This window comes from Gadus macrocephalus, chromosome 7 (genome assembly GCF_031168955.1).
Source record: "Gadus macrocephalus chromosome 7, ASM3116895v1".
Lineage (NCBI taxonomy): Eukaryota > Metazoa > Chordata > Actinopteri > Gadiformes > Gadidae > Gadus > Gadus macrocephalus.
In genome coordinates this window covers 8,162,451-8,177,232 of record NC_082388.1, presented here as the reverse complement: position 1 = coordinate 8,177,232, position 14,782 = coordinate 8,162,451, and the positions used below count along the sequence as shown (strand labels likewise).

Here is a 14,782-nt window from a genome sequence, read left to right as displayed (position 1 = left end):
ATAAGGTGACGTTTTGGACTGCAAAGTAACTTGTCCAATCTCATGGTGATGAATGCAAAGGAAAATTAGATGTATGTTGGTTTAAGATGAAACCGGAACGTGGGGCTTGGATGAGGTCATTGGTGACTTGCAGAAGAGTCGGCTCATTTATCAAACATTTGTAAAACCTAACCTACGTACAACATTTAGTTAACCTAGTGATTAGCGCCTTGGGCATTAAGCATGGCTTCACACACTCCTTTGATAAACTAAGCGAGCAAGGACAGCCCAAGACCAGACGGGACACTTGTCCACGGGCCGACCTTGTAGCTGACGTCACATCAGTATTCAGGACAGCAGCTGTAGCTGGAGGAGGTGACGTCATCAGAGAGATTTACATCCCCCTTGAAGGGCTTGTTCATCAGCACACAAGGACACGATGAATATAACCTGGCTGAATCTTTACATTAAAGGATATACATTTCTTTGCTCATGATGGTATGAATAGTATCAGAAGATACATTTAAAACATGTGGTTTATTATGTGTCGAGGGATAATCAATTATATGCCTGTATTTCTTGCTAGTATTACAGGAACACAATGCCAGTGTGTTGTAGTTGTGTTCGTAATATGAATGTGCAGTGGGGACACTGCCATGGCTTTGGCTATTTTTGCATTTGGCAATGTTTTTTTTATGTTTGTCTTTGAGAGATTGGGCGAGAAAGAGCAGTTATGAATCTCCATAATTGATAGAGCGACATTTGAATGCAGGACCATGCCAAGGGGAGAGCCTCAGAGGACAAGAAGAGAATGCATGAGCACCCCGGTGTAGGACGGAGGCAACGCGCACATAGTAATGTACTGCTACCCACTGCAGACCAGCATTGTACATAGCATGGGCCTTTATTTTTTATTAATTTTTTTACTAAAACGTATGTGTTGATTCAACAAAAAGTCTTTCCCCTGTAAAAGAAAAGCCAGCGGCTTACATAAGTAGGTCTAATCTACATTTGATAGTCCCTAGAAGATGTCCTTGTAACCATACATTATATCAGAAACATTTTTGACAAGGAGGCTGAACATTAATGGTGAGTGATTTAAAAATGGTCCCAACATTTGATCATTTCATATCGGTGGTTTGGAAAGCTCGACTGAACAATAAGAAAGCCTGTGCAGTGTAACGGGCTGAGGTGCACCTTTAGCACTTCATTGCAAGGATATGCTTAGGTTCCATTTATTAAATATTGATTTATAACCGCATGTTAAACTGTGATGGCAATCTTTGGTAAGTTGGTCCTATCTGATGTGAGGCTGCCTGCGATCCTTTCCCGACCCTCCCTGGGACGGCCCTGAGAGGAGACTTCTGATCCTCTAGGGAAGGCCCCCTCAGGCATTAGTCAACAGTGACGATGTAACGGTGTAGGCTGTGAACCTAGTCAGGATGTTATGCAGGTGAACAACATTTCACACACACTGAAGGAAAGCCATGTTGGATTCAGTTGGCCCTCTTGTTTTTAAGGGATTCTCTTTTTATTATATATTCCAGGAGGATACATTATAAATACTCAAAGATGAAAATACCGTGGGAAGCTCCAATAGATTCTCTGACACATGGGAGGAAGCAAACAATCTCATGTGCATGACCACAACAGAAGATCTGGATCCTACAATAACCTAGTAACTAGTGCCACTGACAAGGTTTTTTTTTGGGGGGGGGGCGGGGGGGGTTATAACACATTATAACACCGACATTGGGTGTAGGTCATGTAGATATGAAGTCACTTCAAGGGGGAAACGATCACGCAAATAACTTGGCCAATGATATAGTCTATACGCAGCTTACGCTGCCTACCAGCACCACAACACTCCTAACAAGACTACTGTCACTGTGAGAGGGGCAGAGAGGGAGAGAGGGAGAGACTACTGTCACTGTGAGAGGGGCAGAGAGGGAGAGAGGGAGAGACTACTGTCACTGTGAGAGGGGCAGAGAGGGAGAGACTACTGTCACTGTGAGAGGGGCAGAGAGGGAGAGAGGGAGAGACTACTGTCACTGTGAGAGGGGCAGAGAGGGAGAGAGGGAGAGACTACTGTCACTGTGAGAGGGGCAGAGAGGGAGAGAGGGAGAGACTACTGTCACTGTGAGAGGGGCAGAGAGGGAGAGAGGGAGAGACTACTGTCACTGTGAGAGGGGCAGAGAGGGAGAGAGGGAGAGACTACTGTCGCTGTGGGTCCCACAGAGAGAGGGGAGAGAGGGAGAGGGGGAGGGTGGGGGAGAGACTACCGTTACTGTGTCTCCAACACAGAGAGGGTGGGAGAGAGGGAGGCTGGGGGAGGGAGGGAGAGATTCTACTGTCACTGTGTCTCCCACACAGAGGGGGAGAGGGTGGGGGAGAGAGGGAGAGTGGGGGAGAGAGGGAGAGGGCATGCAGTGTTAGAGACACCTGGGCCATCACACATGGTTACGTTCTTCTCCATAACCACTGCACTCTGTAGGGTTAAACAGTGGTCTGTAGTCATACTAGAGGGAAGACATTCAAAAGTCAAGCAAGCAAATTATTATTTATACAGTAGATATTGTCGGAGATAGGATGTGCAGGTGTGCTACTACTATTAGGAGTGGCCGCTCACAGCCCACACATCCTCAACAAGCACAGCACTCTCCTCCACCACCACCTACTCAATGAAAACCACCTCCAGGCTCCACCACCTCCTCCATGAAAACCATCTCCACCACCACCACCACCTCCAACATCTCCTCCCCCACCAAAACCACCTCCACACCCGCCCCTCCTCCTCCCCAACCTCCACTACGCCACTACATTAACTCCTATCGGCTCCATCACTCCAAATCGTCACGTGACTAAACCTACAGGTCACTGTACTTATTTTACAGAATACGCTAATTCTCTATCTATCGCTGACACTATCTTAGAACTATTCTACATTTATTTGATCTACGGCAGTTTAAGGAATACAAGCAAGAGCCGAGAATAATACAAGTGTCCGGCACACTACGGTGATGAGGGATGAGCTCCACGTCGCTGGAGAAGGGGTCCTAGGGCTTTTCTTTGTGCCATATATTGCTTTCCTTGGTTTTTATTCCATGCTGAATTCGTAGAGTTCCCCGGACCCCCTGGAGTGAAGCCACTCGTCTCATGTTCAGGTGGCCGTGTGTGTGTGTGTGTGTGTGTGTGTGTGTGTGTGTGTGTGTGTGTGTGTGTGTGTGTGTGTGTGTGTGTGTGTGTGTGTGTGTGTGTGTGTGTGTGTGTGTATGTGTGTGTGGGTGTGTGGGGGGGGGGGGGGGGGGTGCTCCGCAGTGTCAAGAGGAGACCACCGCCCGCAGCGTGTGCTCCTCTCCCTCGCGCAGCGCCCCACTGTCTAACACGTCGGGGGGGCTATCCGAGCGGTCGTCCCCGGTCCCGGGACTTGACGGGGGTCTCGACGATGGGTCCCGGCCCGGCGGACGGACTATGGTGGCGCGCGGCGGGTGCTTCGGGGGCTCCGGCGCGCCCTCGGGGTCGCGGCTGTCGCGCTCGTATTCCTCTTGCGCACGCTGAATCTTCCGCTTGCGGAGCTTCCTCTTGTGGAGGTGGAAGGTCGCCAAGGAGACGAGGACGATCCCGACCATCAGGGCTACCAGCACGAGGAGCGCCAGGGTCGAGGAGAGCGGAGGGAAGACGCCTCGGTCCAGGTGGGTCACGCAGGTCCCGTTCTCCGGGGCAGCCCCCCCCTGGCACGCGGAGACCCCCGCGCCGTGCGGCCCCTCGGCCTTCATCCTGCTCCGACCGCCTGCTGCGCTGTGAGACACTGAGCTGGAGTCGGAAGAGATATCCCGCTTGGTTCCTTCGACGTTCAACGCGGGGAGGAGATGAGGGGTCCCGACAGGCCCATCTGGGATCTAGAAGGATGCTGGGACAGAAGAAAAACAACCTCCGTCATTGATTGGCTTTCCACTTTGGTGGTCAAGTGAAGAAGACATCTCAGGGCGGAGATTTCTCCCCCAAGGGTATACACATCTCCAAGCCACGCCCATTGGAATAATCCAATCTTATAGGATACATGATTTAGAGCTTCCAGAGGGAGACACAAAGTGGAGGCTATTTCAGCCATCCTGCACGACGCACTGCATTCTAGAGCCGTCCCCCGGCACCGGACCCTGTCCCGTGGCACCGGACCCTGTCCTGGTGGACCCTGTCCCGAGGCACCGGAGCCTCTCCTGGTGCCGTGGACCCTGTCCCGGTGCAGCGGACCCTGTCTTGTTGGACCCTGTCCCGGTGCCTCGGACCCTGTCCCGGTCCACCGAACCCTGTCCCAGTGTCTCGGACCCTGTCCCGGTGCCTCGGACCCTGTCCCGGTGCCTCGGATCCTGTCCCGGTGCCTCGGATCCTGTCCCGGTGCCTTTTGGTCCAGTTATACACATGAGGAGCCTCAAAAAAGAGATATTCCTCATGTAGCTGCTAAATACCTTCATAAGTTACCTACCGCTTGAAAATGTTATCGCTACACGCACGCACACGCACACACACACACACACACACACACACACACACACACACACACACACACACACACACACACACACACACACACACACACACACACACACACACACACACACACACACACACACACACACACCTATTCTACGCCTGCTGTAAGTGAGATGTAAGCCAGATGTATAGTCTGCAGAATAAGCTCTAGTTTTTACCTGAGATGTTTGTTTTCTCTTACTGTACGACGGATTCCGTCACGGCGGAGCGGCCGGCAGTGCACCGATCCGACGGTAGGAGAGCAGCCTTATGAATGACGCATTCACACACTCAGCGAACCCACCGCTTTGTTCGGACGCACGAGGCTGGTGGATGAGAAAGCCCCTGCGACGTGCCGCACTCAGCCTGCAGCCTAATGCAGCAGCATCACCCCGACCGAGCCCACCGGAGAGGAGGAGAAAAGAGGTGAACACGCCGAACTGAAGCCCAAAACGCTCTGCTTCAGATCCAACCCCACCGTGGTCTATTTTTAGATGCGAGGTGTTCCTCGGCTCTCGCTCCACACTAGAGCGGCTGGATGCGCTGCAGCCGGTCACGTGACTCCAAGCTGCATCTCCAGAGCATCATCACACCGCTGCCAAGACTCCGTCTCTCCTCCGGAAGAAGAGACACTATGGCTCTCTGCGATTCAGCCACGTTGCCATGTTCTGGCTTTGTTCTATTGAAACTCTATTCGGAGGGATATGTTCTAGTCCACCTAACGCCGTTTTAGTGCGTGGAGGTGCTCTGGTGGCTCGAGCCACTTAAAAATGGACATCTTTTTTTAATTACAACCGTTTTTTTCTTTAGCTCAAATTATGCTTTAGGATGAGAAACCCTTATACAATAGTGAGCCATGTATAAGAGGCAAGTGTTTAAAGTAAATCAATACAGTATAGTCCAACAATACAGTAGGCCTTTTCTAACACAATCTTCCCCAGCTCGCTCGACCTGCTCTGTTTCAGGCAGAGTCGCCATCTGATGCCACTCAGCGCAGCTCTCCTCACCCCAGTGTCCACTCAATGTACTGAACACAGACCTGAGCGGGAACCTACTAAACACACACAAATACTAACACACACACACCTGGCTCCTGAGGGTCGCTCTGAACCAGTGGCAGGTCTTAACCGGATGACAGGGTGAAGTCCTTTATTGGCCTTTACTGATATTAGTGTGGATATCGTCGTGTGAATGTGGATCATGTTCTACACAGGACAATTCACTCAATTCAATTCAATTTTTTTCAAAATGAAACCCTATGATCCCACATTTCCAGGACATTTTCAAAATTAGGTAATGTGTTCCTTATATCTCCCTTCGCCCTGTCCTCCCACACGATTTTTTGAAAGCACCTTATAGTAAATGAAGAGACACAAAGTTTGGTTAGGGTTAGGGGGTCAGCCCATTGTGGGAATATAGTTCTGTGGGAACAGAGGGCCTAATTTTGAAACCACTCTTGTGGGATTCCCACATTTCTAAGAGTTTTTAAGAGTTGCTATATTCCCACAGTGGGAATATAGGGCTGTGGGAAGATAGGGTTGTGGGAACATGGGGCTGTGGGAAGATAGGGCTCCCGCAAGCACCGAGCCTCTAGCAATATAAATTGGGGTCCCCACAGACAAACGTCTGATATATAACAATCATATTTCCAATCGATAAATCATTTCATCAATAAATAACGTAACCGTTTAAGCTTGACATGGTGTTTCTAGGTTTAATATTGATGTTGTTTAGGCTCCGCGACGTCCGCAATGGTTAGCTTTTGTGATAGCCACCCTGGGCTAGAGCATCATCTTAGCATGTCCTCACGCTCTGGCCTCAAGCCTATAAATTATATCGAAATTCTGTTTTCATATAATTTAAGATAAAAAACAGATTTTGATTTGTTGATATTGATTTGTTTAATGTTTGAGTGAAGGTTAACGGTTAAACATTTTAATAAGTTTGAAGAAGTAGAAGTGTCTTCTTTACCGCCTTCCATTGACCTTCTTTGTAAAAAATTTTTTTTTAAAGTATAATACATTAAAAGATTTGCAATATTTAAAAAAAATGAATACAAGCATTCCAAGCTAACCTGACATTTTTTAAATTGGCATGGAGTCTCTAGGTGCAATTTTGTAGAAGGAGTAGGGTGCCAAAGTTTGTAGAGAATAATAAAGAAAGTATAAATCTTTAGAACAATAGTTGAGCAGCACTCACCGAAAGAGTATTCCACTGTTGTGATCCTTCAATTACATGATTTCCAGGTGGTAAGCATTTTTTTTTTAAAGAAGGACTATCTCTTTAGTTGTGATACACCTCTGTCAGTCTTTAAATCCATATACAGTTTTAAGATTGAACTAAAAACCAAAGCATTGGTTTGTATTAGGGATTGTAAATGGGGAGTATCACTGACTTTCCTTTTCCCTCAATAGACCTCCCAATTGGACCTACGTATCCGCGCTCATGAAAAATGTATAACTAGGGCAAGAGCGATGTTCCCCAGATGAGAAACTCACTCTAGATGAGTGCCTGCTGAAAAATTTATATGAACAGTAAAAATGTTTAAAGAATTACCTATGCTTTGATGGCTGCTAAGCGGTAATGGATGAGTGCACCTGTTCTGATATTCATTGGCTAAGTGTAGGTCAGCCAGCATGACACATGACTGGGAGAGTTCTCAGCCTGAATCGGGTCAGTTAGTTCTGTTTGAGAAAGCCCTTCAATAGTGTAGCTGTAGGACTATGGCGCTAGTAACCGGTACAGAAATTAAATATTAAGTAGGCTAATATTACATTCAAAGGCCTCGGTGTAATCCATTCTGTATTTATGTTTGCGTCTATTTTATGTTTGTATTTAGCTCAATGCTCAATGTAGAACATCATATAATGTACTTTGTTGCAAGGCTTTACTTTGTGATACCTTCCCTACTAGTATGTCCTTGAAGTATAAGTATTTAATGCACATTCATTTATGTTATAATCAGCTACAGAGTGTTCGTACCTCATCATGATAGAGTTGTTGTGTTTCAACCAAAACCATAGCATCAACTTCAATGGCAGATGGAGAAAACCAACAATGTCTCGTTCAAGACCCTCGAGGACCTTAACTCCCACGCTCCACTTTGAGGCCGTCTGGTCGATGCCCATAAATAGTGTAGCCCACCTGAGGTGGGCATGCGTTCAAAAGAGTGAGTCATTCAGTGAAGTACCTTTTAAATTGGTTTTCATGAGACATAGGCATACATACACGTTGTACATACAATTCACCAGTCCCTTTACCCAAGCAGTTAACACACACACACACAAAGCAAATTATTTACCAGTATTTGATAATATAAACGACATCATGAAAGTAGGCCATTATAAAATCTTTTTCTGGTACCAAAGCTTTGTGAGGTGGAGAAACTTTATATTAAATCAAATATTATCTTTTTCCAAGTTGACTTTTGTGCTGGAAGGCACCGAAGACCACATCAAGAACACAAATGTTTCAAAACAAAGGAATGTCAATGTAAAAAATAAGGGATATTGTTTTACTTCTTTGCCTCTCAGAGAAGGTGCACAATACATATACACAACATGTTTATGAGTTTGGAGAATAGACTAAAGAATAAAGAATCATTGCAGACTAGGGAGAATCAAATCCTGGAGAAACAAACACAAAGTATGGGATGGGTACATGTGGTTGGATTGGGAGCATTGCGGGCCGTCCTCATACCGCCTGGCCTCATTCTGCTTTCCTTCGGGAAGGACATTTTTAGACAGGAAAACTTTAGTGCATTGAAGTTAGTGAGTAAGTGACCCTAAAACCAAACAGGTGCTCATTGATGAGAGCCAACATAGACGGTAACAGAACTCTCGCGTCTATCAAATCATAAAAATACAGACAATTGGTTAAAGCAGAATGTTTTTATCTCAAAAAGATACAGGTTTCCAAAGTTTTGCTGTGACTTTGGCTAGACCTTTCTGTTAAAACTTTATTATTTTTTTTTTTTACAGCGTACAGGCATTAGCACATTTGCATGATATGGCATAAAAGTATGCCTCCAAGTAAGAGTATAAGTACACGTTAGTAGTATCGTGGCCTGCTACTACATTAGTGTGCTGGCACAGCATTAGCACAATAGCATTTTAGAAAGCGCATGGCAACAAAAGGAGAGCACAGGAGTATGTGTTAGTGTGTCAGTACCAAGCTAGCATGTTACCATGCCAATGGCAAGGTAGGCTAAATGTTCTTCTCAGTGTGACTGACTGACCGCTACCAGAAACCCATCAGTATGATTTCTACGTTTTTCAAAAGAAGAATGATTCCTTTTAAAAAATAACATGCGGATAAAGAAAATACTAAGCAGAGGTAGAGTATCCACTATCACTATAAGGAGATAACTAGAAGTCAAAATCACTCAACAAAAAAATGGCATGTTCCTGCTAGATTTATACTTACCACCCACGACACACAGAAGCGCATATCTACCACCACCCACATCACAACCAGATCATGAAGTACACTACAGTAAGACGACCCCAACCCACTTACATGGTATTCTTAGCCCAGTGCAGAGGCGTCAGTAAATGGTTTTCTCAAGGGGATGCCCCCCGCCCACCACCCTATTTTTTGTATTATTGTGTACCTTCTTTCTTTATTAAAGAAAGACAATTCCACCTTGAAGCTACTCTGGTGTATACTTTATATTACCAATATCATCAGGGAGGTGATCTAGATCTACTTCTCCTTTTAGTCTCAAGAAACAGAGAAAAGAGAACAAAGACCCACTTCTCATTCCACTAACCCTGTTTCTAGATCCACCTCTGAGCACCAGACCTGGCCTTACGGAGGCAGCGATGGCCAACTGTGAACGTGTTAGATTTAGCAGAGCAAACATCGTCTTAACAGCCAAGTCCCATGGATCAGTTTGCCGTTAACAATAACCTATAGAAAATGATGAAATAAATTAGAGCTATTTACTATCCTGGTGCTTGAGGACAAATGGTTTTGTTGGCCATATGATTGACTATGATCATCTTGTAGGAAGCTGTTGGTCATTCAATTAGATTCCACTTGTCTGTAGAATATGTACCTATTTGTATACAAATGGTATATATACATAAAGTAATAGTATATATGCATAAATTAGTTCTATATTGAAAGAGTATCGGCTACAAGACCAATTTATGCAAGTTTGTGCTTGTATAAACATATATGATGTTGTATAAAGTTTAAACCTTATATGTTTATGTGGCCTGACAATGATTTTGTTTTTGGCCTCAGGATTATTGGATGGATTAAATAAATAATTATTGTGGATAATCAGTATTCATATGCATTCTTCGCTGGCAATAACTGTAGCAATGAAAGGATAACAATTAGAACTGCCAATCTTTTACTGATGAGTAGTGATTTCTGGCCTTTAATGAAGCTCACCTTCTTGATCCTTTGCAGCTTTTCTCTCTTTTGCACTTATCGGGGACATTTGCACTTCAAAGGTTTTATCAAATGCACCGTAGTCTACCCGAAAGGCTCCTTTCTCCAATGACATGCAGGATTCAAAGCGATGTCCCCACAGGATCTCGTTCTCCGTGTACGAGGTCCTGGCCTGGCACGTCATACCTTCAACACATTGAAGGGGAACGATGCTAAAACATCCACACTAAACCATGTCAAACAAGAGGAGGCGCCTTCCCAGAGAATATAAATGGGGACCGAAGAACATTGCTACGTACCCGAGGCCTCGACGATCCCCTCCAGAATCACAATGATCTCCAACGTCTCCCTGGTCAGGCGTTCCGCCCCCACCTCCCAGAAGGGGCTCCTGTGGTCGATGACGTGTGTGATGGTCTGAGGCTCCACCAGCAGGAGCCTGTCCCCGCCGGTGTCGTAGCCCAGGTTGATCTCCGACTGCTCCAGGGGAATGAACTCTCCCTCCTGGGTCTGCCTGGACTTGATGAGCTTGGCCCGGATCTTGGCGTCGACCATGTGGCTGGCTCGCAGGTCCCCGATGCGAAACAGCAAGCAGAGCCTCTCGTCGCGCTCCGAGATCACGCACCGCTTGCTGAAGATGAGCGTCTGAGCGCGCTTCTGCGGCCGGGAGATCTTGACGAACATGCATCCCACCATGAGCGCGTCGATGATGGAGCCCAGGATGGACTGCGCCATCAGCAGAACCACGCCCTCGGGACAGTGCGCCGTGACCATTCGGGAGCCGTAGCCGATGGTCCGCTGGCTCTCCAGCGACAGGAGCAACGCCGACAGGAAGCTGTCCACGTTCTGAAAGCAGGGCTTCCTGTCGGGGTCGTGGGCGTGAGCCACGTCGTCGCGCAGCCACGCATCCAACAGGTAGATGGCCGCGAATGCTACCCAGGTGAGGATGTAGCACATGGTGAACAGGAACAGGAACCAGCGGTACTGGAGGTCCACGAGCGTGGTGAAGATGTCGGAGAGGAAGCGCGTCTTGTCCTCGATGGGGCCCAGGTTGACCCGACACTTGCCGTCCTTGCTGACATAGCGTTGGCGCCGGTTGCCGCCGCCTCCGCTCACCGGCCGCCTGTGACACAGAAGGTGACGCCGCTTCTTGTGCGTCGCTTCACTCGGCGAGTCGACGGCGGCCCTGCTGGTGAAGACCGGGTGGCCGCCGCCGCCGCTGCTGTCCACGGGATCCCCGGAACGCCACTTGGAGCTGAAGCGCTTCAGGTGGCGGCCACGTTGGGGACGTTTGTTTTTCAGCGGTTTTTCTTGCGGCTCCTGCGGGGCTGATTGGAGGGGGACACACGCAGGAGGATGGAGGGTGGCTGAGTCCTGGGTGGAGTGGTTTAAGACGCTTGTTGACTCAGAGGGAGAAGGGCAGAGTAGAGGTCCTCCTTTATCCTGATGAGTGCTCAGGCTGAGGATAAGAGACTCTCTTCTTGTCTCTGGCACGGTCGCCATGGCAGACGTCACAGGTTCCTAAAAAAAAAGAGAAGCAACATGCAAATAAACTGTTTTCATAAACATTAACGTGAACATACTGCCGCATGCATCACATACAGGTAGAGGAGTGTGGCTACCTGGTTAGTGTAAGGAGCGTAGCGCACAGAATGCAGTGATCTTGGAAGGTAGGCCAGAAGATGTTCAGCCGTCTGTATTGGTGGAACTGAGTTCCTCCGGATACTGAATGGAGATGGCGTGCTGCCGGGATTACTCGAGTGCTTATCATGCACTAATACCACCGTGCACATCCTGCATGCTCCTCCTGGGATACATCACTCCATCCCTGCTTTAGCCCAGGAAAGATTTCCTTACACGTATAGATTTCAAATACTTACCAGTGTAACAATGACATACATTTGTAAAACCAAGAATACACGTAAAATGCGTCACTCAATAAACAGTAAATAAACCATGGAAATAATAATATTCTAAACTTTGATACAGACTTTGGTAGGTCACAAGGTCGATGTATTAAGATCAAACAGGATTAGACAAATCAAACCATGTCAAGTTCATATAGATCAATTAATTTCATGTTTTAAAAAACTAAATATGAAAATTACTAAAGGTGAATACTTCAAAAGTGTTAATACAGTATTAATGGTCCAATAAGTGCTCAATTTATGAATTCAAACCCTTGTTTATAAACATTTAGTTTATACCCAGGTCATAAAGGGAGATCTTCTGAAGATTAAATTTTTTTCTCAACTGTAGCCCCCGAGCCTGTGAGAATATTTCAACATTCTTAACTGAACTATTTTAGACTATAACATTTCACATGAGAATGCATAGAACACATAATAATGCACACACAGCCCTACCGTCACAGTAATGAATGCGCAGTCCTGTTCCAGTATGATGGGAGACCAGTGGGTAGTAGGCTATCATGAGTTGAATGTCTGTAGCCTATGAGGGCACAATTCAAAACAATGGTTGAATCACTGTTCTCCGTATCGTATGAACTGATTTACTTTGTCTTGGACAGTATGGGGCTGCTCCGATAGCCGCAGCTTTATATAAATGCTCCAGCTGTCTGCTTGAGGATTATGGCACAAGTTTCAATCAACAGTTCATTCAAGCTATCGCAGTGTTCTTTAAGATCTGTGGAATTGCTTTTTTTAAATCGTGGCATTAACTTCACCAAACCCATAAATACCACATGGAACCACCAGCGACATATGGACCGCTACTGATCTCATGGAATAATATCGTATTTACTAATAAATAAATATTAGTTTAAGATAAAGCACAAACATGACTACAATAGTCCAATACTGTGTATGCATTATTAATATCATCACAATATATTTAACAAACCAAGACATGACAGTGGGTTTTTAATTGAGCCATAAAAGGTTACATTTTCCTAGTTTCAAGCAACCATTACAGGGTCCTACTGTATGACCCTTTGAAGGCCTATGACATTATTACCGTATGGCCGATAGTATGACTGTATTACCGACAGTATGACCATATGACCGACAGTATGACCGACAGTAGCCCTATGACCCTATAGGGGACCGCCTCCCATTCAGACATAACCCCACTCCGACATTGACGTCTAAATGTCGTCGTGGCGGCACTTCCATTGTTTTCAAACGTCCCTCCACTCAGACCATTTCTGTTTCCATGGTCGGAGTGGCGGTAGCCTACTACTTTACTTTTTTTCAAACGTCCCGCCATGCCGACATGAGCTCATTAATATAAATTGCATTACTATTATCATTGTGCTTTAATTAATTAATATGATTATTTCTTAGTTGCATCTGTGGCGTCCTACACTGACATTCGTCATTGGTGATTGGGACAGTCCCGATTTTGAGTTGCGTGTCCCGAGTCCCAGCAAAAGCCATGTCCTGTTTTCCACCATCCCCTATGAAATGTCCCCTTTTGTCCGCGATTAAAGCCAACGTGGTGTTATTATAGCCTGATCATTAACTAAAAAACACATAGAAAGATTAAAGCATCCAGCATGTGTTTCAACAATATGAGAGGGTGTACGCAGCAGGGATAATCGCACAGTGGAATGCTGCGCGATTTAATCTGCACAGTGGAAAGCGCTCGTCCACTGGTCGACGAGCGCTGGCCGATGTTCTCTCATTTCAGAAGCAGGGAGATGACAAGACAAAGATAAATGTATAATTTGCCGTGTGCTGCCTGGCACTAATGCTCCCGTTGAACTGATCTTTATTCCATCATGAACAATAGCCTACTTGAACTGACGAGATGAACCGCACGGTTCCCACCTTAAAGGCGTTATCACACGGGCCAATTTTGATATGTCCGCAATTCCTCAGCAGCAGGCTGTCAGCGAACAAATCGATTTTGGAGCAAATTCACTCCTACAAAAAATATGCGTAGGCTAATTTGAAGAGCGTTTGTCTCTGTGTTGAGGTCATGGTTTCGGAGCTCTACGAATTGCGCGCACACACACACACACACACACACACACACACACACACACACACACACACACACACACACACACACACACACACACACACACACAGGGCCGACGGACTGCGGGGACAAGGGAGACAGTTGTGGGGGGGCCCAAGGCAGAGGGGGGGCCCATGGCAATGGCAATGGCAAAAAAAAAAAAAAAAATTACCTATCGGCCACGTCTTTCTCCCCCCGCCCCCCCGTCAACAATCGCTCCATACCCCCCCCCCCCCCCCTCAACAATCGCTCCCCCCCGTCAACAATTTAGCGCAGGGGGGTCCATCAGTACCTATAGTATAGGGGCCCAGGATTTCGTGCAACGGCCCTGCACACACACACACACACACACACACACACACACACACACACACACACACACACACACACACACGCACACACACACCGGACGGACGGGGGGGGGGTAGGGTGGGGTGGCCCATGGGAATGTAAAAAAAAAAAAAAAAACCTAGCGGTACACGGGCTCAGTGGACATTTGTTGCCGCTAGGTCACGCCAGTCAAAGTATTGAGAAATAGCCTACTTTAAAGGGGACCTATTATGCTTTTTCGACCTTTATGACCTATAAACGTTGTTATAATGATTGATAGTCAGGTTCAACCATACACAAAAAACGATGTAGATTTTCTGGAAACTCTTTCTCTCATCTGGGCGCTTTCAGTATTCTCTGTCAACGCTCCGTCTCGCCCCCCTCCTGCCAACCCAACTCCGTTGTGATTGGTTACCTTCCTTGAAGCGCGCGGGCAGATTTGACCAGGCATATGGGGGCGCGGCAGGAGTGCCTCTAGTAGATGATTTCCCGGAAATGTGAACAAGTGAAGGCAAACGTTGTCCCGAGTGTTTAGCGCTCTGCACAGCCACCCCAGACT

General features: G+C 46.7%; 2 protein-coding genes across 3 annotated transcripts; both read right to left on the bottom strand.

Annotated features, from left to right (window-relative positions):
* Positions 1 to 2,814: 2,814 nt before the first annotated feature.
* Positions 2,815 to 5,139, bottom strand: LOC132461326 (uncharacterized protein C11orf87 homolog). Its single transcript, XM_060056382.1, has 2 exons — positions 4,689 to 5,139; positions 2,815 to 3,889 (listed from the first exon to the last, which is right to left on the bottom strand). Exon 2 carries the CDS (start codon positions 3,753 to 3,755, stop codon positions 3,300 to 3,302), a length of 456 nt encoding a protein of 151 aa, XP_059912365.1. The 5' UTR covers positions 3,756 to 3,889; positions 4,689 to 5,139; the 3' UTR covers positions 2,815 to 3,299.
* A 2,557-nt stretch (positions 5,140 to 7,696) lies between these two features.
* Positions 7,697 to 12,605, bottom strand: LOC132461323 (G protein-activated inward rectifier potassium channel 3-like). 2 transcript variants are annotated; one of them, XM_060056378.1, is made up of 4 exons: positions 12,276 to 12,605; positions 11,532 to 11,740; positions 10,212 to 11,430; positions 7,697 to 10,098 (listed from the first exon to the last, which is right to left on the bottom strand). In XM_060056378.1, the coding sequence occupies exons 2-4, from the start codon at positions 11,700 to 11,702 to the stop codon at positions 9,899 to 9,901; spliced, it is 1,590 nt and encodes a 529-aa protein (XP_059912361.1). In that variant the 5' UTR covers positions 11,703 to 11,740; positions 12,276 to 12,605; the 3' UTR covers positions 7,697 to 9,898. The 2 variants fall into 2 exon arrangements, with proteins under 2 accessions (XP_059912361.1, XP_059912360.1); XM_060056377.1 differs by having other exon boundaries at positions 11,532 to 11,737; positions 12,276 to 12,601.
* Positions 12,606 to 14,782: the final 2,177 nt, after the last annotated feature.

Excerpts from the sequence above, each read along its gene's own strand:
- LOC132461323 (XM_060056378.1), bottom strand. The coding sequence starts at position 11,702 with ATGTGCACGGTGGTATTAGTGCATGATAAGCACTCGAGTAATCCCGGC. Across the intron at positions 11,431-11,531 it reads ACGCTCCTTACACTAACCAG|GAACCTGTGACGTCTGCCAT; the intron begins GTAGCCACACTC and ends CTTTTTTTTTAG. Across the intron at positions 10,099-10,211 it reads GGGGATCGTCGAGGCCTCGG|GTATGACGTGCCAGGCCAGG; the intron begins GTACGTAGCAAT and ends AATGTGTTGAAG.
- LOC132461326 (XM_060056382.1), bottom strand. The coding sequence starts at position 3,755 with ATGAAGGCCGAGGGGCCGCACGGCGCGGGGGTCTCCGCGTGCCAGGGG.